The sequence below is a fragment of the Carettochelys insculpta genome, chromosome 18 (genome assembly GCF_033958435.1).
Source record: "Carettochelys insculpta isolate YL-2023 chromosome 18, ASM3395843v1, whole genome shotgun sequence".
In the NCBI taxonomy this organism is placed as follows: domain Eukaryota; kingdom Metazoa; phylum Chordata; order Testudines; family Carettochelyidae; genus Carettochelys; species Carettochelys insculpta.
This window is the reverse complement of record NC_134154.1, coordinates 19236712-19260587: the sequence shown is the minus strand read 5'-3', so window position 1 is coordinate 19260587 and position 23876 is coordinate 19236712. Positions and strand designations below refer to the sequence as shown.

At 42.4% G+C, this 23876-nt stretch overlaps 1 protein-coding gene across 3 annotated transcripts in view; it reads left to right on the top strand.

The window, feature by feature from the left end:
* Positions 1-7266: 7266 nt before the first annotated feature.
* ADGRD1 (adhesion G protein-coupled receptor D1) overlaps positions 7267-23876 on the top strand; it is a 382252-nt gene continuing 365642 nt past the window's right edge. For 2 of the 3 annotated variants that reach the window (XR_012648032.1, XM_075012921.1), the window contains exons 1-4: positions 7267-7855; positions 7945-7981; positions 19791-19874; positions 22844-22939. Coding sequence is in view for 2 of the 3 variants with exons in the window: in XM_075012921.1 (XP_074869022.1) it covers positions 7790-7855; positions 7945-7981; positions 19791-19874; positions 22844-22939 (283 nt within the window). In the remaining variant the exon portion in view is untranslated. The remainder of the gene's footprint in view (positions 7856-7944; positions 7982-19790; positions 19875-22843; positions 22940-23876) is intronic. The other variant, XM_075012922.1, reaches the window with a different exon arrangement.

The window sequence follows — 23876 nt, the reverse complement described above, 5'->3', positions numbered from 1 at the left end:
CAACGCCTGAGTCGCCAGATGACCCTCACCCATGCCCCTGGACCGAGTTGTAGAGTGGTTGTCTTAATCAAACTGGGTTGGAGACAGATTCCTCCAACCTGCAAGCTCTTCTGATAATGGTCACAAAGATGGTCATGGGTCACAGTACGGGACAGACTGTGGCTACCATGGTCCAGAGGGACCGAACAGCTGAGGAATTAAAGGCTTTGCTTGAGGAAACCAAGCGAGGAAGGGGGGAACCAGGGATGGTGTGGCCAGGTCGATTAGCATTAGAACACGGCTCTGAATGGGTGAACCAACAAGAAGCGTGGTATTTGTTGCAAAATGCCAGTTGGAAGGGAGGAGGGGGTTTCACAAATAAAGTGAATGATAATCGTGTATGGCCCGTCCCCCTACCATCTCTTGCTATGTTAATTAGCAGTACCAGTTTTCAGTCTATGGCATTGGCACCAGGGTCCATTAATACACCAGTGGCCCTATTGCGCGCTGTTGTGGGGATAAGTGTTATGACATGGACTCCGGTGGCTAGAGGACCAGTGGGTTTGACTGAAGAGCAGGTATGACATCCCACCCCTTATGTGTACATACAAGATTTTACTCATATCCCCATAAATGGGTTTGCTATAACAGGGTGTGTAGGAGGACTGCCCAGAAAAAATCCTGCTGTAACATTACGGCTCAGAGGGATAGAAAATCAGCCAATTGGGCAGTTATATGATGTGGAGCAGGATCTACCTTTATTTGAGAATAATCATCATGCTGTGGGGAAGATTAAGCAAGGATATGTGGCGGAACCAACAGCTCTATCTGGGTTAAATAAAGAAAATCAAAAACCCCAATGGTCAAACTACCAATGGGCCTTATTTGGATTTTTGAGAGGAAAGGGATTAGACAGCTCGATTATTAGATGATGGAACAACAGCCAGATGGAAAAAGAAGCAGAAAAGCTAGAATGGGTCCCTTGGGGTACACACCAGCCACCACAAAATGAGTAGAGGCCGAGTTTCAAACCCCAGACAAATGGGGAAGAAGTGATTCACACCCCTATCACCAGTTATTGGATGTAAATGGACACACACACCAGTTTCTTTTAGACAGGGTGGCACAAATCAATGTAATAATCCCTAATATTCCACATACGCCCACCAGTAAACAGGTATGGGTACAAGGGCTTCACAACATGAAATCAACCCCCCGGTAAAGGTTCAACTGGCCATTCTGGGAGAGTCGTTCAAAGTTTTCAAGGCAATTTTGGGAAATAAAAATTTAATCAGTGTTGATGGAATTCGGCGACTCCACTTGCAACGGGTTTTAACAGCCTTACCGTTAACCCAGATAGCAAGCCCGAAATTTGAGCCACATCAACCAATGATTAAAAACTATAATAGCTGGAAGTTGAATAAAATACCAAAAAAGGATAAAAGGGTGCTGCAGCAATGACTACACTGTTAGAAAAAATATTGAAAGAAAGCAAAATAAAGCAAGTAGTAGAAAGCATGTATTTATCATCAGCTTGGGGAATTGAGAAGCCAGGATCTAGTCCCGAAAACCCAAAATACTGTATGGTGATTGACTACCGGATAGCTAATAGCCAAATTCGACCTATAGTTTATAATGTTCCTTGGGACCGGCCAGCAATTGAAAAGATTTTAGGAAATTATGCCTTTCAATGGGGATGTACTATGGATTTGAAGGATATGTTCTATCAAATTCCACTTGCCGATCCACACAGAATTTTAAATTTTCAGTTTGGGGGAAAGATATACCAATGGATGGTCTTACCACAAGGGTACTTAAATACCCCATCTGTAGCCACACAATGGTTGGCTTAGACATTAGACAAAATAAAAATACCCCAAAGCTGTCAACTATTATTTTACGTAGACAACTTCGCCATAGTAGGAAACGACGGACAAACAGTAGAGAGGTTCACTCAAAAGGTAAGACAGCTGATGTTATTGGCAGGATGGGAGATTAATGAAGATAAATCACAACTTGTCCTCATAAATGACTTTGAATTTTTAGGAATTAGAGTCTCCTCTGATCAGTGGTCTACCACCCTAGGGCCGTGTCTACACTAGCCCCAAACTTCGAAATGGCCATGCAAATGAGCAGATGGGAATAAGGGGACTTCGAAGTAGGTGGGGTCCTTTCGAAAAGGAGCCCTGTCTGGACGAGCTGTGTGGCGCTGAGTTGCGTCAATTTCGAAGTGCTGCGGCCGCCCGCATGCTAATGAGGTGCTGAATATGTATTTCTGCGCTTCATTAGTAAACTTCGAAATGGCCATTTGCATGCCCATTTTGAAGTTTGGGGCTAGTGTAGACATAGCCTAGATAGCAAAGACTTAAAACAATGGATTGAAAATCCCCCAAGAGATAAAAAGCAAGTCCAGGAAGTAAATGGATTTTTAAACTATCACTGAATGTTAATGCCTACTAAATTAGCTTCCACCCTAAGCATGCTACAAAGTAAACTAAAGAAGGGTAACCAACTGGGATGGACCCATAGCCAGCTGGCAGCATACCAATTGTTGCTAGAAACTTTTAAAAACCCCACCAAACTAAATAAGAGTAAGGATGGAGGAGCCGGTAATTATTAATATTAGGTTCACTTTTGACCAGGTTATGGTAGAGGTGGAGCAGAATAAGCAAATAGTGGGAAGGCATATAAAAATGTTGCGGGGGGGACAGATTCGGTATGGACCCTATGGGAAAATGCTTTTAGCTATTGAGGTGGCCCTAGGCCGGAATCACTTACATGGGACTGTAAAAGGACTCATCATCACGTCCATAACTTGGCTATTGAGAGGACACCCTCTGGAATTTGCGGGAACTACAGATATGTGGAATAGATTGTTATATTCAGCTAAAATCAATTGGACATCCTGGCAATTAAAAGATACACACCTACCTTATGAGATGAAACCTTCAGCACTAGTTATACGATCCACTGAACATGAACCGTGGTAGTTTTCTTGTGGCAGTAGTAAATTAATTCCGAAGTCAGGCATGTTTTGTCTCAAATGTAATTACCTAAAAATTGTGATTGAGTTACCTGAAATCACAGCCCAAGAAGCCGAGGTTCATGGCATTTATCATGCAGTAAAACATGCTAATGATAACCACCTCTCTGATGCACCCATGGTGGGAATAGATTCTGAGTACGTAATCAAAATATTAACCCGGAAAGGAACTTCAGAAAAATATTTAGACTTGTGGGAAATGATCTTGGAAATGGTTCACAAAAAGGCACGCATTTGGTTTTTAGTTCACTGCCCTTCTCATCAACCAGGTTCAAACCACATGCATGCTCTTGTTGACCTGCATCTACAAAATCAAGAGGCAATAGTTTCAAGAGGGAAAAATGTCAGTCATCCTATACAGAATATTGAAGCTGTGGGGTTGAAAGTAGCAGCTGTAAATGTTGCTCAAAATAATGGTCATGAATCTGACCCTATGTTAATTGCCAGTAGGCTACATGATAAATGGGGTCATTGGGGACCTATCAAAAATGCAGCAAAGTTAGAGCTTCAAACCAAAACACCAGAAATTAAGCTCAAACGCTGGAAGAATGTGAGTCAAGGTTGCCCTGTTGGGCAAACAAGAAAATGAACCAAAATCACTATGACACGAAAGCTCACCTAATAAACTGTTTTGCTAGTCTTTAAAGTGCTACTTGACTGCTTTTTGTTTTGATAGTGTATAGACTAGCACGGCTTCCTGTCTGTTACTATCACAAAGCTGTATTTAAGGCTGAGAACTATAGCCCAGGTGCTACAAGGCAGGTAGATCTAATAGGACCACTCCCGGGAGCAAAACAGTTCCTGAAGGGTTTGGTAATCATGGACATGGGGTCTCAACAAATTTGGGCTGCCCCGCGAAGCAAACTACTGCCAGCGAGATTGTAAAGCTATTAAGCCATTGTGCAGCGCACTGGGCAATACCCAAGGAAATATAATCTGATAACGGACCCCCATTTGGTTCCAATGAGGTCCAAAAGTTAGCATGTACTTGGAACACAACGTGGCATTTTCACCTCCCCTATCACCCACAGAGTAATGGAGTAGTTGAGCATAGAATTGGGACGTTAAAAACTCAACTGCAGATTTTAAATCCTAATCCTGATTTTAGGGGATGGCATAATCACTTGGATAACATAAACTGTGTGGTTTCATGATGGCCAGATATCCAGCCATGAAGGATGAATCCATGGAAACCAGTTTTTGAGGCTAATCAAAAGGTCCGGGTTATATTAACAGGGGAGTGGGAAAACAAACCATTCAAATCGGAGATCGACAAACCCGGTACATATCCCAACACCTACAATTTAAAAATTCCTGAGATTATGCATCATAACTGGATAAGCTATAGATCTTAGTGTACACATGCATTTAACCTACATATGAGTATCGTTTCAGGTATCAGCTTTGGAGGAAAGCAACCACCAAATAGTAAACCACGGCTATGAATCAGCAGGACATCAAAATACCTTCATAACCACTGCAGAAAACATCACCAAAACCCTTAACCAATCCAAGTGTTGGGTATGCTCTTTAATGTGCCCCCACCCCATTCTTGCGCTGGCATCCATATGGTCCCCATACCACTCTCTACACGGAAATTAACAGCCACCCATTGACCCTTCAATCTAACTAATGCCAACGCAACTTGGGCTGCTGTAAAGGCTCATACCTCTGAATATGTGGTGGTCATACCTAAGAGGGGGTGAACGGTGTTGGGTGTATAATGGTACAGTAAAAGTGGGAAAGAGTTAGTGTAATTATGTTATAAGAGGTGGTCTCTGGATAAAAAATAGGACCTGGGTTTCTGAGGTGACTAATTATTGGTCCACATGGAACGAATCTACTTCCAGAAATAATGGAGGGGTATGGTGTGAACTCATAGAGGACTTGTGGAACTGCTCAGGATGCCTGCCCCCTTTACAGGTTATTACTCAGGCTGGGTGGGGCAATACATGACAAATTCTTGTGATGACCCCTTTCCTGGCCTCACTGGACATTATTTTGTATGTAGACAAAAAGCTGACAAGCAGTTGCCACCAAGCTGGCATGGTAGCTGTTATCCATCTTACTTAATACCTGCAGTACTCATAAGGACATTGTTGCCCCAGGGAAAGATTCGTCATATGAGCGATTTGGATTCTGCTAAGAGGGAAATAGACAGCAGATCTCCTCTAACATTTTCAGAAGTGATTCAATGGTCCTTCCTTTCGCCAGTGGGGGGTAGCAAGAGTAGGAGGAGCAGTCATCCATCTCCAGGCCGTTTTAGAAGTAGTAGCAAATGAATCAGGGGAAGCCTTGAAAGCCTTAGCAGAAGTACAAAAGGCTATATGACAAATGGTATTACAGAATCGGATGGCCTTAGACATAATATTGGCATTGAAAGGGGGTATCTGTGCTCTGGTGGGGCAAGAATGTTGTGTTTACATTCCGCATAATGATCAGGAGGTATTAGATAGGGTGGACCATATTATGAAAATAGCATACGCAGCCCCCCAAGTCAGTCATAGGATTTGTGGTCCTAGCTCATCAAACCCTTTGGGTATATAGGTCAGCAAATTGTTAAAGAAATACTCCTTATATTTGCATTTGTTGTAATACTTTATATATGTTATTTGTTAGCCAAATGCTGTATTTACTGTTTTAAAGGAGAAACAAAACAAACCTCTTATGAGGAAGAATTAATTGTATTCAATGCATAAGAGTTGTATAAGTATTTACAAGTTGACTTGGCACTGCTGGAATGGTAATTTTAAATTCCGTATTGGCTTGATTTGTCATAATACATTGCTTATGTTTGGTTGGTCACCCATCTTCACGTAGCCCAACCAGTCCTTGGTCCGAGGCCTATGCCACCGTCGCGTGGCCACAAGGGCATGTGGAAAAACCCCAAGGTCTAGACATACCGGACATGCTTCTCAGGTGTGTTGCGTGGGCACTCACATTGTGTTTACTGCCAGAAGGCCTAGAGGTATGCTTGTTGTCGCCTCGTGTAGGGCCTAGCCATATAAAGAAAGGTGCAGTAGTGCAAGGACAAGAGACTGTAATAGTTAAACGGACACGGGTGTGGCTTAAAACAAAGAGATCTCTAAACAATAAATTAGACCTACATTTAGATCCAGCCAGCAGGTTCAACCAACTACCAAATAAGGAAACAAATGAATATGCAATACTACATAAATATGTAATGCTATGGCGAACTGTGCAAGGAAAGTAAGGGAGGAACAGAGCTGAAAGTTCCAGAATTGGGGTGGAGCAAAGGGGCGGCAGACTGTAAATACAAACGGCGGGAAGAAATTGAGGAGGATCTCCCAGAGACTGGAGAAGACTGGATCCTGTCTGCAGCGGCTAGGACTGATCACCCTCACCTGCTCCTCCCACCAGACCCAAAAATCTTTGGACAGGTCGTGAAAGAACCAGAAAACGGTACCATATAGCTAGAGTAGAAAAGAAAGTGCCTTGTTAGTTAGATAGCACCTGGTAACGATGATGTTTGTTGTTTTTCTAACCCTGTATATAACTTCTTTTACTGTAAGTATCTGTTAAAACACATTACTTGTTCTATTTTAAATAGTTCAGTTGTAGAAAGTTAACAGGTTGAAGTGTAATAAAAGGAGATTAATCCCAAGGAAATTGTGGCTACTTTACCTCAGATGGCACCTTCACTCCAACCTTATCACAGAATATTAGAAGTGACTTCTCAGTCGTCTTCCACAATTGGAAGAGCTGGATTCCATTTCCACGTCTTCCATACCCATCCTGTGTGACTTTGAGAAAACCAGGCTATGAGTGCCTTAATTTCCTTGTTTAAATACAGGGATAATAAAACTCCTCTACCTTTCTGGAGTGCTGTGAGGCTTACCCACCCTATTAATGATTTAGTTTCTCGAAGACAAAAGTTCTAGGTAAATTCTTAGTATTATAATAAGTGGTTTGTTGATTGTCTCACAAAGCCTGCACCCCAAACCCATTTTATGAGTTTAAATAATTTTAAATATTAATATTCATACTTAATATTAATATTCTCTCTTTCAATGTGCAAAATTATAAGAAACAATTTTGATAGTTATTTCTTTAATCTGTTTTCTGAACTACATTGATTTATTTCCACAGCAGGCTGGTGTTAGGACCCAGAAAGGAGACAGCACAGCATGATATAAATAGAGTACCAGAATGGGACAAAGTTTGAGAAGAAAGCATGACATCATTCAGACTTTCTCTCCACCCAAAGAGATCTTGGATGAAGGTGCAAACTTTAGTCAGACAAGCAAGAAGTTAGCAACTTACTTTAATCCAATCCCAAAGGAAATAGTGGGAGTTTGCCCCACGCACAATAAAGAGGGTATTTTTTTTAATTGAAGAACCAAAAACTGACTTCGGATCTTTCACAAAGTGAAAACAGTTGAAAGTAAAAGACAGCAATAGCAAGCGAAAGTTGAAAAATAAGATCTCTCTTTTTTGGCACAAATTGCAGAGAATTATATGCTTTTCTGTGGAATTGTACATTTTGGAACTAATACCTTTCAACTTATGCTTTTGCTCCAGTCAGAGTAATGCATATATGAATAACAAAAGGGATCCAAGTCTCAAGGAGACAATTGTTCCTGAAGGATATGGAAGCATATTTTGCTGTCACTGAAGGAACAGACATCTTGAACCAGTTTGGAAAATGCACCTTTTAAAAGAAAAAGTGGCAGAAGAGAATTTTTGTTTGTAATTGAAATCGCATAGGAATTTGCTCTTAGTTGCACTTTTAACCTCAAAGAGATCATGAATAATTTGTTGTCTCTCCTCTATCATTATTCCGTGCTGATTCTATGTCAGTCTAAATATCAGGTAATATGCTGAACATGATTAACATTAAGATTTACTTGGATTTCTTTTTAGCGATATATTTGCTTCACAATGTTTTGTTTTATGTGCAGGTGTATGGAAACAATTCGTGGCTAGCCAAACACCCAGGTGAGATTTTTTTTGTTTTTGTTTTATCATTATTATTCGTATCAACTTGTTCTTAATTGTTGCAATATGTTTACTAAAACTTTTGCTTTCAGATATGCACATCTCATTTGCTTGTGATTACAAAGGAACAGCCATCACACATGCATATAAATACCATACTAAAAATATAATCTAGGACAATCAGTTTAGAATACTAGACAACCTTATTTAATTACAATTGCAGTTCTCAGTACAAGTGACATTCTTCATAAAAAAGTACAAAAAGAAATGCTGCTTGCATTTTCACACAATAATTTGCACACCATTGTGTTTTGAGAATCTGTTTACAACTTTATTTTACCTTGAGTAGCTCTTTGAATCAGACTCACATAGTTTATTTTTCCATTCGGCACACTGTATTAACATGCAGAACCTCAAATGTGCTGACTTACAACTTGAAATGCCAGTCTGTAAACTTTAATGTGCATTTATTTAGCTTTTCCTAAGCTGTTTACAGTTAAGTCTAATTTGCTCAGGACTGAATTTCTGCATGTTTTTCTTCAGAGCTCCAATCATCTGTTTTCAATGCAAGAAACACTGACTTATTTTGTGTGTCTGTAAATGCAAAGCTCTTCAATTCACACCAATAGTTTAACCTCATGGGGGTGTACAAGTACAATCTTACTGTTTAATCAACATAACCACATGCTGCCTTGTGCTTTTCATTCCTACCCACATGAACTTAATTTCAAAATAAAATCCTGCTTATAGAAGGAAAAGCTCTATGGAGCTATTGCAATACATCTGTCTCATCCCTATTTTGTTATCTCAGTCCTAACTGGAGTATGTGTAACATGGCCCTTGCTCACGTGAGGTTTTTTTGTTTCACTTTCATCTAATAAATGTTAATTTATTGTCTCAATTCCTATAGATAAGGCTGGTCAATTGTTAGCTGGTGAAACAATGTAAAAAACGAAGGTTTGGACTGAACTTTATATATTGGGCAACTCAGTTGCAAAACAATTTATAGTGTGGGAACCTAGCACTACCTTAATTCCTAGATGAGGCTGTGGATTTGAATTGTGTTGTAATTTGGTCTTCTGGCTTGCCCCTATGTATAGGAAGCCGTGTCTACACGTGCACGCTACTTCGAAGTAGCAGCACTAACTTCGAAATAGCGCCCGTCACGGCTACACGCGCCGGGTGCTATTTCGAAGTTAACTTCGACGTTAGGTGGCGAGAAGTCGAAGTCGCTAACCCCATGAGGGGATGGGAATAGCGCCCTACTTCGACGTTCAACGTCGAAGTAGGGACCGTGTAGTCGTTGCACGTCCCGCAACTTCGAAATAGCGGGGTCCACCATGGCGGCCATCAGCTGAGGGGTTGAGAGATGCTCTATCTCCAGCCCCTGCGGGACTCTGTGGTCACCGTGGGCAGCAGCCCTTAGCCCAGGGCTTCTGGCTGCTGCTGCGGCAGCTGGGGATCCATGCTGCAGGCACAGGCTCTGCAACCAGTTGTTGGCTCTGTGGATCTTGTGTTGTTTAGTGCAAGTGTGTCTGGGAGGGGCCCTTTAAGTGAGCGGCTTGCTGTTGAGTCCGCCCTGTGACCCTGTCTGCAGCTGTTCCTGACACCCTTATTTCGATGTGTGCTACTTTGGCGTGTAGACGTTCCCTCGCAGCGCCTATTTCGATGTGGTGCTGCGCAACGTCGATGTTGAACATCGACGTTGCCAGCCCTGGAGGACGTGTAGATGTTATTCATCGAAATAGCCTATTTTGATGTTGCTACATCGAAATAAGCTATTTCGATGTTGGCTTCACGTGTAGACGTAGCCGGAGAGATGCTCAATGGTTTTTAAAAAAATAAAAGGGAAGTCAAGGGAACAACTATAGTAGCAGTTTTTAATCTGTTGTGATTAGAGTTCCCTGGGGATGGACTGGCCATAAACTGGAGAAGGAGTGTAATATAATGCATCAGATGCTGGACTGGAAATCAGAGAAACCTGCATTCTGGCCCTGGTTCTACCACTAGTTTATTATCTGATGCTAGGTAGATCACTTCCCCTCTCTGCATCAGAGGGGTAGCTGTGTTAGTTTATATCTGCAAAAACAATAAGAAGTCCTGTGGCACCTTATAGACTAACAGATTTTTTTGGAGCGTGAACTTTCGTGGGCAAAGACCCAATTCATCAGACAGGATTTCTTGTTTTTCCCCTCTCTGTGTTTGTTTTCCCTTGCCACCTGTCTGTTAAGACTACAGGCATTTTGGGCAGGGACTTTCCCTATGTGTTTGTAGAATACCTTGCATAATGGAGCTCTGATCTCAGCTGGGGCCTTTAGGTGTTAGTGTAATAGTGAGGTGTCCTGTTATGACACAGTTAATTATTGCTGTCTGTTCATTTTCTGCCTGTCTTTTTTATTTTTCTCCAACTTCTTACTGGTAGCTCTGATTCCCTTTTCTCATTCAAAAATTAGATGCTAGTAAACGTGGGAGACAGCTGCACAAGGTATCATCACAAACCAGTGTGAATGCTCGTATGCTTTGCTGTCTCAAAGAGGTGGAGCTGCTTCATGGGAAGCAGATAAAAAAAATGGATCAGTATTATATGCCCCTGTAGATTCTGCTGATGCCCTGGAAAGCTACTACCTTCATTTCCTCTGGAGTGTGCTAGTGTATGCTCTGGCAATACAGGGCTAGGTGTATGTCGAAGCTTCAGGGACCCACGGGAAAATAATCCCACTCCTAATCCTATACCTCATTCCGTCTGCTGTCTTTTACACCAAAACTCCAAGGAGGAGCAGGGGCTTTTGTTGGTTGTTCTGAAAAGTAGAGCAGATGACAAGACCGTGTGTCTTGTGCTTGTCTTTCTCTCTCTCCCGCAGCTAGGTCTGAGCACAGTATGCAATGTAACATGTGGGACTCCATTTTCCCTGATACATGCCTGTATCACTTCTCTCTCATGGTGCAGTTTTGCTGAGAGAGGTTCTCTGACCACTGCAAATGAAGCTTGCCTACTTTCTAATTCCCAGTGTATGTGAGACCCCAGCTCATTCCATCCCCCCTTTCTCCATCACTTGCTTTCCTTTGACCTTTGCTCACCTGCTCATTTTTACTTCACAGCCCAGATAGGCATATTTTTGTTTGGATCAATGTTTTATGCCAACTTCAGGTTTTACTTATTACAACACACTAGAGCTGGCATCAAAAATGTCACAAAGGGTGCCTTAAAATTAAAAGAATTTTCACAAAGGGTTTCATGATTCTCTTCCTCCTCATTTTCCATTTTTCGTAACCAGCTTCATGCTTTTTGTTCACTCTTGTAATTTGATATGTGGCATTGGGACCACACTTTAGAACAGCTGCAGTGGGGCCATTAAAGCCCCCCCCCAACTCAAATATAAGTCCACAGAACACAACCAGAATGACATGCACCTGTCTGGATACGTATGCAATTCCATCTGTAGAAACTGACTCCCACACCTACATGCAGATACATGCATGTATTCATGTGTACACATCTAGCATGTACTAACACGTACTTCCACATTATTTATTCTTACAACTGTTGTTTAGTGCCGAGAGACCTACTCAGATCAGGGCTCCAGGGTGGTAAGTGCTGAACATACACACAAAAAGAAAGAGTCAGCAACAAAGAGTTTATAATATAGCCAGACAAAGGTAGTAAGAAATGTCTGGTGCATTGGCTCTTCAGCAGCTCCTAGTCAACAGCATTCAGTTGTTAAGAAAAGTGTGTTTCCTTTAGAATTCTCTTCTCTTTTTAAAAGCTTGTTATGAAATGAACACACATACATTTTATGTCATCATTTTTTGTGCACAAGCCAGTAAAAGGAATAAAAATCAAGGAGTTAGGCTGCAAATTTTATTCACACTGATAATACATACATGCAGCAGTCCATGCACCTCCCTGCACAAAGACACAGCCTCTTAAACACATAGGCTACATCTACACTAGAGAGTGTGTCAGCAAAACTCGCAGAGTGTCTACACACAAAATGCATTTTGCTGACAGTCTGTCGACAAAACTGAGCAGTTTCGCTGACAGTGTTCTGCCTCGCTGCAATGAGGAATAACGCCTTTGTCGACAGTTTCTGTTGACAAAAAGGCTGTGTAGACTCTCTGGGAGCCCTCTGTCAACAGACAGGGCATCTGGTTCACTGGAAAGCCCTGTTTGCTGAGCTTCCTGTTGTCCGTTCTGTTGAGAGAAGGCCAAGGAGTCTGGCTGCTCTCTGTCGATGGAGAAGATCACTTTTTCTGTCTGCTTTTGTGTGTTGCCACAATCTGTCAATGGAAGTTTTGTCAGAAGACATCTTCTGCCAGTAACCTCTGTTGACAGATCGCTGCAATGTAGACATAGCCCAACTGCATGCTTGTGTATGCTAGCCTACACAGAGACACTTTGTCATATACTTTTTAGGGTCTCATAAATCACCCAGCTTGAAAGAGGGTGGGTTGAAGGGGAAAAGATGAGGGAGCAGGGGGAGAGGATGGGGAGTGAAAGAGACTGAGGATGTGAGCAGAACTGGAGTAAGAAGGGCCAGTGAGGGACAGAGGAGGCAGTGTGGGGAGTATGTGGGTTGGATGGAGGTGCAGTGGGAGGCTGAAGACTACAGAGGCATAAGGAGGTGTTGGAGGATACAGGGGTGTCTAGGGACATCATGGGAGTGTAGCAGTGTATGGAGGTGAATGGTGTGTTGAGAGTGAAGGGCCAGGGGAGGGTGGCTCTGGGAGCAGCAGAGGATGGGTGGGAGAGAGCTGTAAAGGGTACAGGTGTCAGGGCAGGATAGGATGGCACAGGGGAGGGATGCAGTGAGTTGGATGGGGTTGGAGGAGGGATGCAGTGAAGGGTATGAAGTGGGGGGTTGGAATGGGGAGGGTGCAGTGATGGGGAGGGAACGAGGGTAGGTAGACGGATGTGGTGAAGGGTATGGGCTGAGGGGGTTGGGGTTGGGGGGAGGGATGCAGTGAAGGGTATGGGCTGAGGGGTTGGGGTTGGGGGGGAGGGATGCAGTGAGGGGGATGGGGTTGTGGGAGGGATGCAGTGAAGAGTATGGGCTGAGGGGGTTGCGGTGGGAGAGAGAGATGCAGTGAGGGGGATAGGGTACAGTCTCATGCCTAACACTCAGATATCGGGATACACATCTCTCCAACTCCTAAGTGCTGGCGACGGTGACAGACCACATGTGCTGCAGCTCAAGCCCTGCCAGACTAGGAGTGTGAGCAGAGGGCTGCCACTGGTGGGCAGAGGCCAGAGGGGTCCATGCCACCAAGTCACTCCTCAACAGATGCCTGTTGCTTGTTTATGTGCTGCTTCTCCCCTGCCCTGACACAGTCAATGTGAGCTGCACCTGTGGGCAGGAAGAACAGGACAACACACAAGTCCCCTCTGGCAGCCCCTAAAGCTAAGAGCTGAACATGCTAGCTCGATTACCTCCTTGCAGGCCATGTAGACCACAAACCGGATACTCAGTGGCCTGGTCAGCAGGGTTCACCAGGGCCTTCGGGATTCCTTTGGACCTGGTGTTTTGATCCAAAACCAGACACCTGGACACCCTACTAAATGTTTCTAGGTAGGGAAGGTAGCTGGGCAGTCCAGCCACTTGTATGGCTCATTGGTGTTAGATAACGCTATGGATGATTAAACAGGGTAGAACTTGAGCTGACAGGTTAGGTGTGGAGCAGGTCTGTAGCAAATGCAGCTGCCTTAGTTCCAGAGAGCCAAATTTACTAATTCTTCTTGCACAACCTTCCCCCTCTCTGCTGTGATGTTTAACAGTCACATCAGCACCAAATCCCTACAGCTCTCAACCATTACATCCCTGAAATTGTGTCAAGGGTTCAGAGAGGAGAGCAAAGTCTAAAGTAAGACATTAATTGTGCCGGCTACAGACCAATCCCACTAAATCTACAATGAAAAAACAAAAAACAAACCTTTGTGTCCAAACCCAGAGTCCATATAACAGAACCCCTGTTACACTGCTGAGGTGAATGTGACATGGGTGAAGGGCAGTGAGTGGCTTCAGTGCCAAAGAAAATCTGCTTGTGGTTAGTTTTAATTTAGACACCCAAGTTGATATGGTCCTTGGAACATTTGGCTAGCAGATGTACTGTATGTTCTCACTTGAGCTAGTTTGGCATCCTATTACTTTTGTCACTCTGTTGTCAACTTGCTACCCCCACATCCTTCACTAGGTCCCTGGGCAATTGCCAGAGAGTCTAAACGAATCCTAGGAGAGAGTGTTATTGATATAACGTAATTTATATGAAAGGGGCACACTAAATCAATCTCATTACCTTATCTGGGGTCACTAGTATTTCCTTACTACATGAGAAATCCCATTGGAGTCACTCTTCATCTTTATGAGCTTCTCCTTTTGTGAGCAGTCCTATTAGTTTACAAGGGGCTATTCGTTTTAATAAGATTTTACAGACCATGTCCTCAATTGGGCCTCATAATTACAATCCAAACCTAATGGCAAATATGCATCACAATAATATATAATCATTTTGTTTGCAAGTATATAAGGTATGTGTTTGTGTATATACATACCCGTAAAAGGGAGGGAGGGAGGTTTCTGGTAGTTGGCTTGTATTTTTCTTTTTCTTCCTCCCTTTTACTGCCCTCTGCTTCTTTTCTGGGGGCAGAAATGGGGCATGATGCTAACATTGGTTTTGTGCAGGGAGCTGAAAAGTGACAGGGTGATCATTTTGGGGTTCTAAGCATGGAAGAACATACATTGACATCCCTGGGGCAAAGAGCAATTGGGTAGGGGGCTTGAGTGGCTTCAAAGGACTGAGAGTGATTGGAAGATCCAACAGCTTGTCTTGCAGTTGGTTTTGCAATTTGCTTTTGTTCTGCATTGGAGGGAAAAAACTGTGTATGTTTGCTCTATAGGCTGGTGGTTAGGGCACTGGCCTAGGAAGCTGGTCTCTTTTATGCAAGTCCTGTCTTGTCTGCTTCAGGGTAAAGTTTTTCGTACCACATCGCTCTGATACCAGCAGAGTAGGGACTCAAACCTTGTTCACTTGCATCCCAGCTAACCTGACAGCAATTGTCTTTTTCTCACACCCCCAAACGTTCACAGCAACAGCTAATTGGAAAGTGATAAGTTTCTGCAAAATGTTTCATCCTCTAGAAAAAAACATATGTTGCTGAAATTTCATTTTGTCAAAAATATTCTAACCAGCTCTACTATTCCTGGTGCATCTGTTTTGTGGTCTAATAGAAGACTTGTCTCTTGGATAAGCACCAAATTCAATTGAAAACACAAATGAAAAAATAGTAAAAAGTGTAACCGCTGTAAATGCTGAATTTGTAGACATCTTCCCCAACCCAGTCCATACAAAAGCATAAACAGATTAATTTATGTCCTTAGAATGATTTGCCACCTTTGTGAGCTAAAGCATCCATGCTCATCTGCAAGAGGAGTTTTCTGTATGACTGTTTCATTCTCCCAAAACTTTTATTGCTCTGTCTGATTCTGCATTCTTTTCCACCACAATTCACTAAATTAGTTATTCTAGGGATAAAAATGTTTCTTGTAAGTAATAACATAAAATACAACCTGTTTTTGACTTTTTTTCTTAAAGCTAGAACCTTAAAATAGAGCATCACCTTAGCACACCACTTAATTACTTTGGGCAGCCAACTTCTACTCCAGTTTGAGAATTCACATCTCCCTGAAGTGTTCTCTAGCTGACATCAAGTAGATTCTCTAGATAAATCTGCCATTGGGAAATGGGAACCGTCAGATATTCTGCCTTTGTCAAATTGTCCACCTGGAGATCAGTGTAACCATCTGCAGCTGAAGAAGATGTTTAGGGAAACAAAATGTTCCTGTTAGCCATAAGATTTATTTTTCACTTTTTTTGAGAAAAGAAGGGTCTGAAGAAATCGCAGCTGCTGCATGCTAAGCTGTTAAGTCTCTTCCAATGTCACTAAATATCTTGGGACACAGTCCAGAAAACTCTTACAGGGAAGAGTTTGGTTCTGACTCCTTAACCTGTACACCCTCCCAAAAGTCCCCTAGCATGCTGTTTGCCTACCTGTCTGCTGCTGGGCCCCATTCCATGGCTTGCCCCTAAACCTGGGCAATATGGCCATAATTCCAGTAGTCAATTTACTGAGGTTGCTCAATGCCTATCAGTAGGGGAAGGTCTTCACTGGCTAGAGGTAAAAACAGAACAGATCTGTATAGCCTGAAAGGTATGTTAAGATGTGTTGCTTTCTTTGGAGAAAGGGGCAGAGTCTTAAGGGATTCAGCTGCCTCGTCCATGAGCCCCTTGAATTCTGGAGAGCTGGGACCAGTTTGGAGAGGCTCCCACAGGTGTAAAGAATGGAGGAAGGATAGTGTAGAAAGGAACCTGCCATTCTGCATGTTGTCCTGTATGATGATTGTGTCCTTTCTGAACATTGTCCTCGAAGTCATCTGAATACCGTGGCTTAAGCTTTATGGTACTGTGTGGGTGTACATGAAATATAGAAATGTATTTCTTACATGGAAATATTAGGACCAGATTGTCAGCTGATATAAGTCAGAATGTGACTTCCCTATAGACCTGCTAGTTTTCACCAGCTGAGGACTAGGTCTTCTACCTTTATGCAAGATAGAGTCAGAAAACTAGGGCTATGTCTACAGCACAGCCATCTGTTGACAGGTATTATTGTTGGAAGACATCTTCTGACAAAACTGCTGTCGACAGATTGTGGCCAGACAGCAAAGTGGATTGAAAGAGCAATCTGCTCTGTCAACAGAGAGTGGCTGGGCTGCCCAGCCACTCGACAGAGGGCCTCCCAGAGCATCCACATGGCTTTTTTGTTGACAGATTCTGTCAAGAAAGGCATTTACTTCATGGGGAGAGGCAAAAGGCTGTCAACAAAAGTGCAGCATTCTGTCAATTTACTGTTGTCAGACCACATATTTAGCGTGGATGCTCTGCAGGTTTTGTTGACAAAACTGGTGTTTTGTCAACAAAACTCTGTAGTGTAGGCGTAGCTTGGACTGGACAGGTAAGGAGAAAGTCACCTTATCTATGACTCTAGGCTCAGGCAGAACCAAGTATAGATCACAGAATCACAGAATCATAGGGCTGGAAGGGACCTCAGGAGGTCATCTGGTCCATTCCCCTGCTTCAAGCAGGATCAACCCCCCACTAAGTCATCCCAGCCAGGACCTTGTCCAGCCGGGACTTAAAAACCTCAAGGGATGGAGAATCCACCACCTCTCCAGGCAACGCATTCCAATGCTTCACCACTCGCCTGGTGAAGTAGTTTTTGCTAATACTAACCTACACCTTTCCCTCTTCAACTTCTGACCATTACTCCTTGTTCTGCCATCTGACACCACTGAGAACAGTTTCTCACCCTCCTTTTTAGAGCTCCTCTTCAGGAAGTTGAAGGCTGCTATTAAATCACCTCTAAGTCTTCACTTCTGTAAACTAAACAAGCCCAAATCCCTCAGCCTATCCTCATAGGTCTTGTGCTCCAGACCCTTAAACATTTTTGTTGCCCTTCCCTGAACCTGCTCCAGCAAATCCACATCCTTTTTATACTGGGGGGCCCAAAACTGGACACACTAGTCCAGATGTGGCCTCACCAGTGCTGAATAAAGAGAAATAACTACTTCTCTAGATCTGCTCAAAATGCTCCTCCTAATGCACCCCAGTATGCCGTTAGCTTTCTTGGCTACAAGGGCACACTGGTTACTCATATCCAGCCTTTCATCCACCAGAATCCCTAGGTCCCTTTCCATCGTACTGCTGCTGAGCCAGTCGGTCCCCAGCCTGTAACAATGTTTGGGATCGCCCCAGGTGCAGGACTCTACACTTCTCCTTATTGAACCACATCAGATTTCTTTTGGCTCAGTCCTCCAATTTATCCAGGTCCATCTGGATTCTCTCTCTACCCTCCAACATATCTACTTCTCCCCCTAGTTTTGTGTCATCCGAAAACTTGCTGAGGGTGCAACCCAGTCCCTCATCCAGGTCATTACTAAAGATGTTGAATAACACCGGCCCCAGAACCAAGCCTTGCGGCACTCTGCTTGAAACAGACCACCATCCAGATATTGAGCGATTGACCACGACCTGTTGGGCCTGACCATCAAGCCAGCTTTCTATCCATCTTATAGGGCAAGGATCCAATCCATATTTCCTTAACTTATGGACAAGAATGTTGTGGGAGACCGTATCAAAAGCCTTGCTGAAGTCAAGGTATATCACATCCACTGACTTCCCCATGTCCACAGAGCTTGTTACCTCATCGTAGAAGCTAATCAGATTGGTCAGGTAGGACTTGCCTCTGGTGAATCCATGTTGGCTACTTTTGATCACTTTCCCCTCTTCCAAGTGCTTCAAAATGGATTCCTTGAGGATTCCCTCCATTATTTTCCCAGGGATTGAGGTAAGGCTGATGGGTCTATAGTTCCCTGGATTGTCCTTCTTTCCTTTTTTAAAGATGAGCACTATGTTTCCCTTCTTCCAGTTATCCAGTATCTCCCCCGATCTCCAAGAGTCTTCAAGGATAATGGCCAAAGGTTCAGCAATGATGGAGTCATTAGACAGAGCATTCCTGATGGGTGTCTATCTAACCTGTTCTTATAAACTTCCAATGATGGGAGTTCCACAACTTCCATTAGAAGCCTACTCAGGAGTTCATCTATCCTTATATTTAGAAAGCTTTTTTCTCCTAATATCTAACCTAAATCTCCCTTGCTGCTGATTTAGCCCATTACTTTGTGTCCACCGTCTGTGGACATGGAGAACAATTGATCACTGTCCTCTGCAACAGCCAGTTTGTGTCTGGGTTTTTTAGTCTTTCTTTTCTCATCATAGATCAGGTTTTCTAAATATGTTATTGTTTTTGTTGCTCTTCTCTGGAGTCTCTCCAGTTTGTCCACAATATTTCTCTAAAGACTGGTGCTCAGACCTGTAGATAGTATTCCAGCTGAGGCCTCACTGTTGCTAAACATCTCCTGTGTCTGATATACAACACCCTGCTAATACAACCAGGATGATAACCATCATATTGTTGGCTCATGTTCAGTTTGTAATTCACTATCCCCTCAGGTCCCTTCCAGTAACTGATTACTAGTTAGTTATTCCCCATTTTGTGGTAGGGCATTTGATATTTTCCCCCTTTCCTAGGTCTAGTACTTTGCACTTAACTTATTGAATTTCATGTTTTTGATTTCAGCTCAATCCTCCAATTTGTCAAGATTGTTTTGAGTCTTGTCCTTCAAATACCCAGCATGGTATCATCCTCAAATTTTAGAAATACAGTCTCTACTCCATTGTGTAAATCATTAATGAAAATATATAATGGTAGTGGATCCAGCACAGATCTCTATGACATTCCCTCAGTTTGACAATGAAATCTTGATATCGTCTTTCAACCAATTTTTTTTAGTCACCTTGTGGTCATTTTAACTAGACCTCAGCTCCTTGGTTTACTTATGAAAATGTTATGCTGGTCTGTGTCAAAAGCCTTATTAAAATCAAGGTATACAATGTCTGCAGGTTCCTTACTAGCCCATGTCTGTTTCTGATGCCATGAAGGTAGAATAAGAAGACAGCTTTTTAAAACTGTCTCCTGCGATGCACTGTCAAAAATCTTATTGCATAACACATGGCTTTAATCCCCATTGCTGTTTATTTCTCTTTATTTCAAATGTTCACTCCTTATGTGCAGAGTATAGTTTACATAAATTGGTTTATTTTGCTTAAGCTTTTCATCTTCCTTTTTCTCTGATTTCTGTGTTGAAGCATCTGTGGAGACTTGTTTTGACTTTTAAAATCTGTGTTTTGTTGAAAGGGTTTGAAGTTTTGCAGACAGCATCCCACTACTGGCCCCTGGAAGATATGGATGGAATCCATGAGTTTCGGGATACAAATGGAGGTAGAAGCGGAACTCGTGACAATGACAGTAACATAAGTATTTGTGAGAGTCAGTAAGTAACAAGGAAGTTGGAGATAAGGAAAGCTTAATAGGTTAGAGTTGAAGCCAAGATGGTTGAAATCTACTTATTTGTCAAATATTCAGACAGACCAAATCATCTTGTATTTCAAAGCTCTGTTTTCTTTTCAAAGTATGCTCAAACATTTGACAAATACCCTGCCCATTCTTAGGATTATGGAAGAGAAATTGTTTTTTGTTCCGAAGTGTCATTAAAATCATATTATCATCAGTTGATTTGGGTTGTGCACAAATACACAGAGTGGGTGGGATTTTCACTAGTCCCTAAGAAGTTAGGTGTCTAACTCTCATAGATTTACAGGGGGAGTTGGATGCCTAACTCCTGTAGGCCCTGGGCTAGGTTCACAATGGGACTTCGGCACTGGGAAAACTGATATGAAATGTAGCTCTTTATAATAATAACACTTAATGGCCGTGTCTACACTAGCCCCAAACTTCAAAATGGCCATGCAAATGGCCATTTCGAAGTTTGCTAATGAAGCGCTGAAATACATATTCAGCACTTCATTAGCATGTGGGCGGCCGCGGCACTTCGAAATTGATGCGCCTCGCCACCGAGTGGCTCGTCCTGACGGGGCTCCTTTTCGAAAGGACCCTGCCTACTCCGAAGTCCCCTTATTCCCATGAGCTGATGGGACTAAAGGGACTTCGAAGTAGGCAGGGTCCTTTTGAAAAGTAGCCCTGTTGGGACGAGCCGCACGGCAGCGAGGCGCATCAATTTCAAAGTGCCGTGGCCTCCAGCATGCTAATGAAGCGCTGAATATGCATTTCAGTGCTTCATTAGTAAACTTCGAAATGGCCATTTGCGTGGTCATTTCGAAGTTTGGGGCTAGTGTAGACATAGCCAATAAGAGCAAGAAATCCACAGTTCTTGCTGGGAAGTGCTCTTTTCCAAATAGAACAGTAATTGCTGAAATTTAGAAAGCATTTCAAAAATATAGTCAAATATTTCAGTTTATCCTAGAAACACTCACTCATGTGACTAGCACTTCCTCATGTGAGCAATTCTGTTGCAATCAGTGCAGTGACCTAGATGAAAATGAGTGAAAGTTTCCAGGATTTCCATAGTGAATTTTCTTGAAGGATGCAAAAATATCTGAAAATGTTTGTTCTTTTGTGTGATTTTTTTGGTTCATGTTGAATTCTTTCCTTAATTAGTAACAGAGAGAGAGCTGTGCTAGTCTATATACTATCAAAGCAAAAAAGCAGGAAAGTAGCACTTTAAAGACTAACAAAAGAATTTATTAGGTGAGCTTCCGTGGGACAGACCCACTTTAGATCATAGCCACACCAGAACAGACTCAATAGTTAAGGCATAGAGTCTGTTCTGGTATGGCTATGGTTTGAAGGAGTGGGTCTGTCCCACGAAAGCTCACTTAATAAATTATTTTGTTAGTCTTTAAAGTGCTACTTAACTGCTGCTTTCCTTAATGTTATTGTTGATCATTAACTTTCTTAGCAAGCAGTTGCTTATATTCTGTCCTCCAGTACATGCATATAATTCCTGTTGGCCTCAATGGGAGATACATGCCTGCATCTGGAGGCAGAGTCTGAGCCACAGGATAGGTTTTTTTTTTATTGCCGTGCTTTACTGCAGGTGATCATTTCCTGTTTTTTGATACCACTTTCTGAATACACAACTCTAATTAATTGCTGGAGTCTCTCACATTATTTTTTCTACTTGTAATATCCTGCAATTATTTTCATCCCATGTTTCTTCTCATGAAATCTTGGTGCACCATAATCTTGTCCTTCATGTTAATCCATTTTATTTGTTGAAGTCATTGTGTGTCTGGGATCCAGTTTCATATCTCTCAATGGTTTACTATCGTGGGAGTCAGTATCAACAGATTAGATTCTTTTTCTGCACTTTCCATACTTACTGGTTGTTATTTCAGGTCTGTAGTGGTAATATCCTAATAGCAGAACTGACTGAGGAAATTAAAGGGACATAATTTACTTGGAATCGGGTCTTAACTGCCCATTTAAGACAAACTGAAAATGACAGCAGATAAAATACTGTGAAAGGGACAAAATGAGCAAATCAAAACAATAGAAATATGTATTTCTCTCATAAGTCATTACTTTGTGCTCTTGACATGATGTAAGTAAAATATCTGCAGACCAAAAACGTACAATTTTTTTGTAAGCTGATGTTGTTGCTTTGAAGCAATGACTTCTTTTTGTTAGTTTCCCTCAGGCCTGGTCTACACACTGATTTTGTACCACAATATCCAGTGGGGCTGACAGCCACTGAGAGAAGATGGGGGGCGGGGTTTTGCATCTCCACAAAGGGAGAGACAAATGGCGGAATTGGTGGAGCCTAGGGCAGTCAGCCCTTAGCAACACCCAGACCACAGTGCTGTCCCCCCACAGCCGTGTGCAGCAGTGGAGCAGTGCTGCTATGGCATTTAAAAGTGGCAGTGGCCAGAGCTTCAGGCCTCTTTGAAATGCTGGGCCCTGGGGCAACTGCTTCCTTTACCTGTCATCTCTCCCCATGGGCAAGCCTGATGATAACTATGTTGTTTTCAGGGGATGATTTTTTTAAAATGTATGTATTTATAACAATACACCCCTGGTATGGATGCAGTTACAGCTTATTTCCCTTCCTCTAGGGGAATAGTTACACTGTTGTAAAACATAAAACTGTGTCCACACTTGGGTGGCAGGACAGGGACAGATGTATCAATTTATAGCATAAATTAAAGTGCTGCAACCTGTGTGTGTAGACAAGGTTGTAGAGGAAAAAAGATGGAGAGCTGTGTTAAAAAATAAAAAAGCCACTGAGTAACATTTGATCTGTGCTGTATTGAGAGATATGGACTGGACAATTCATACTGATTTTGTGTTTATTCATTGTTTTGCTTATTTTCTTTTGTTGTTCCACCCAGCTCTAAGAATCCACAACTTCACTGTGCTTCCTTCCCATAACTCTACCTTTGTATATACCAATGACTCTGCCTACTCTAACTTCTCTGCAACTGTAGGTGAGGATTCAAGTATTTTTGTTCTGCATTTGTCAGACTGGACTGGTTTGATAATGTTGGCTATGAAGTTAATGCTTTGGTTCATTCTTAAAGGATCCTGTGGGCTCTGTGAGTAAAATTCTGTTCTCAGTTAAGCTGGCATAAATCAGGAAAAACTGATGTGATGCTATTTGGTAACTTTGCGTTTACACTTGTGGAAGAGAGCAGAGTTTGTTTTGGCTATGTAGTGATCATAGAGTTTTTTTCTTACCTGAGTGATTCCATTGGCTTCAGTGGAATTACTCGCATGACTAAATCTACATCTATACTGGCCAAGGTAAGTCAACCATAGAAACGCAGTTGTTGCTCTGGCACTTGCATAGCTAAAATTGATGTATCTGTGCTCATCTGAGTTGGCCGTCTATCCCAGAGAAGGCTTCCTATCAACCTCCATTACTTCTCGCATCTTACTAGGAGTATTGGGGTTGACAGTGACCCCTGAGAGGTTGATATTAGACGTTAGAAATTGAACCTTGGAAGATCAACCCTGAGCAGGTTGATCTTCCAGGTTAATGTAGACATAGCCTAAGGAGAGCAGGGCTTGCCCTCAAGCCTAAGAAACCACAAACATTTGAGATGAACTGTAAAAACAGGCACTGGAAAACAAACAAACAAAAAAAAAACAAACCCAAAACCAAACAAGATGAAATTTCAATATAAATTTGAGTGATCTGTGTATAAGAGTTGGTTTTGAAAGTTGAAAGAAAAAAGAGCTTTTTCTCTTCAGTGTGTAACCTTTAAAATAGCATGTTAAAAAAGAAAAAAAATCCTGAAACGATTCTGCAGGATGCAAAGGCAAATGGGAGCTATCTGTCATTACATTTCTGATTACAATAAGGCTACATCTAAACTAGCATTCCTCTCTCGAAAGAGGCATGCAAATGAGTGAAATCGAAAA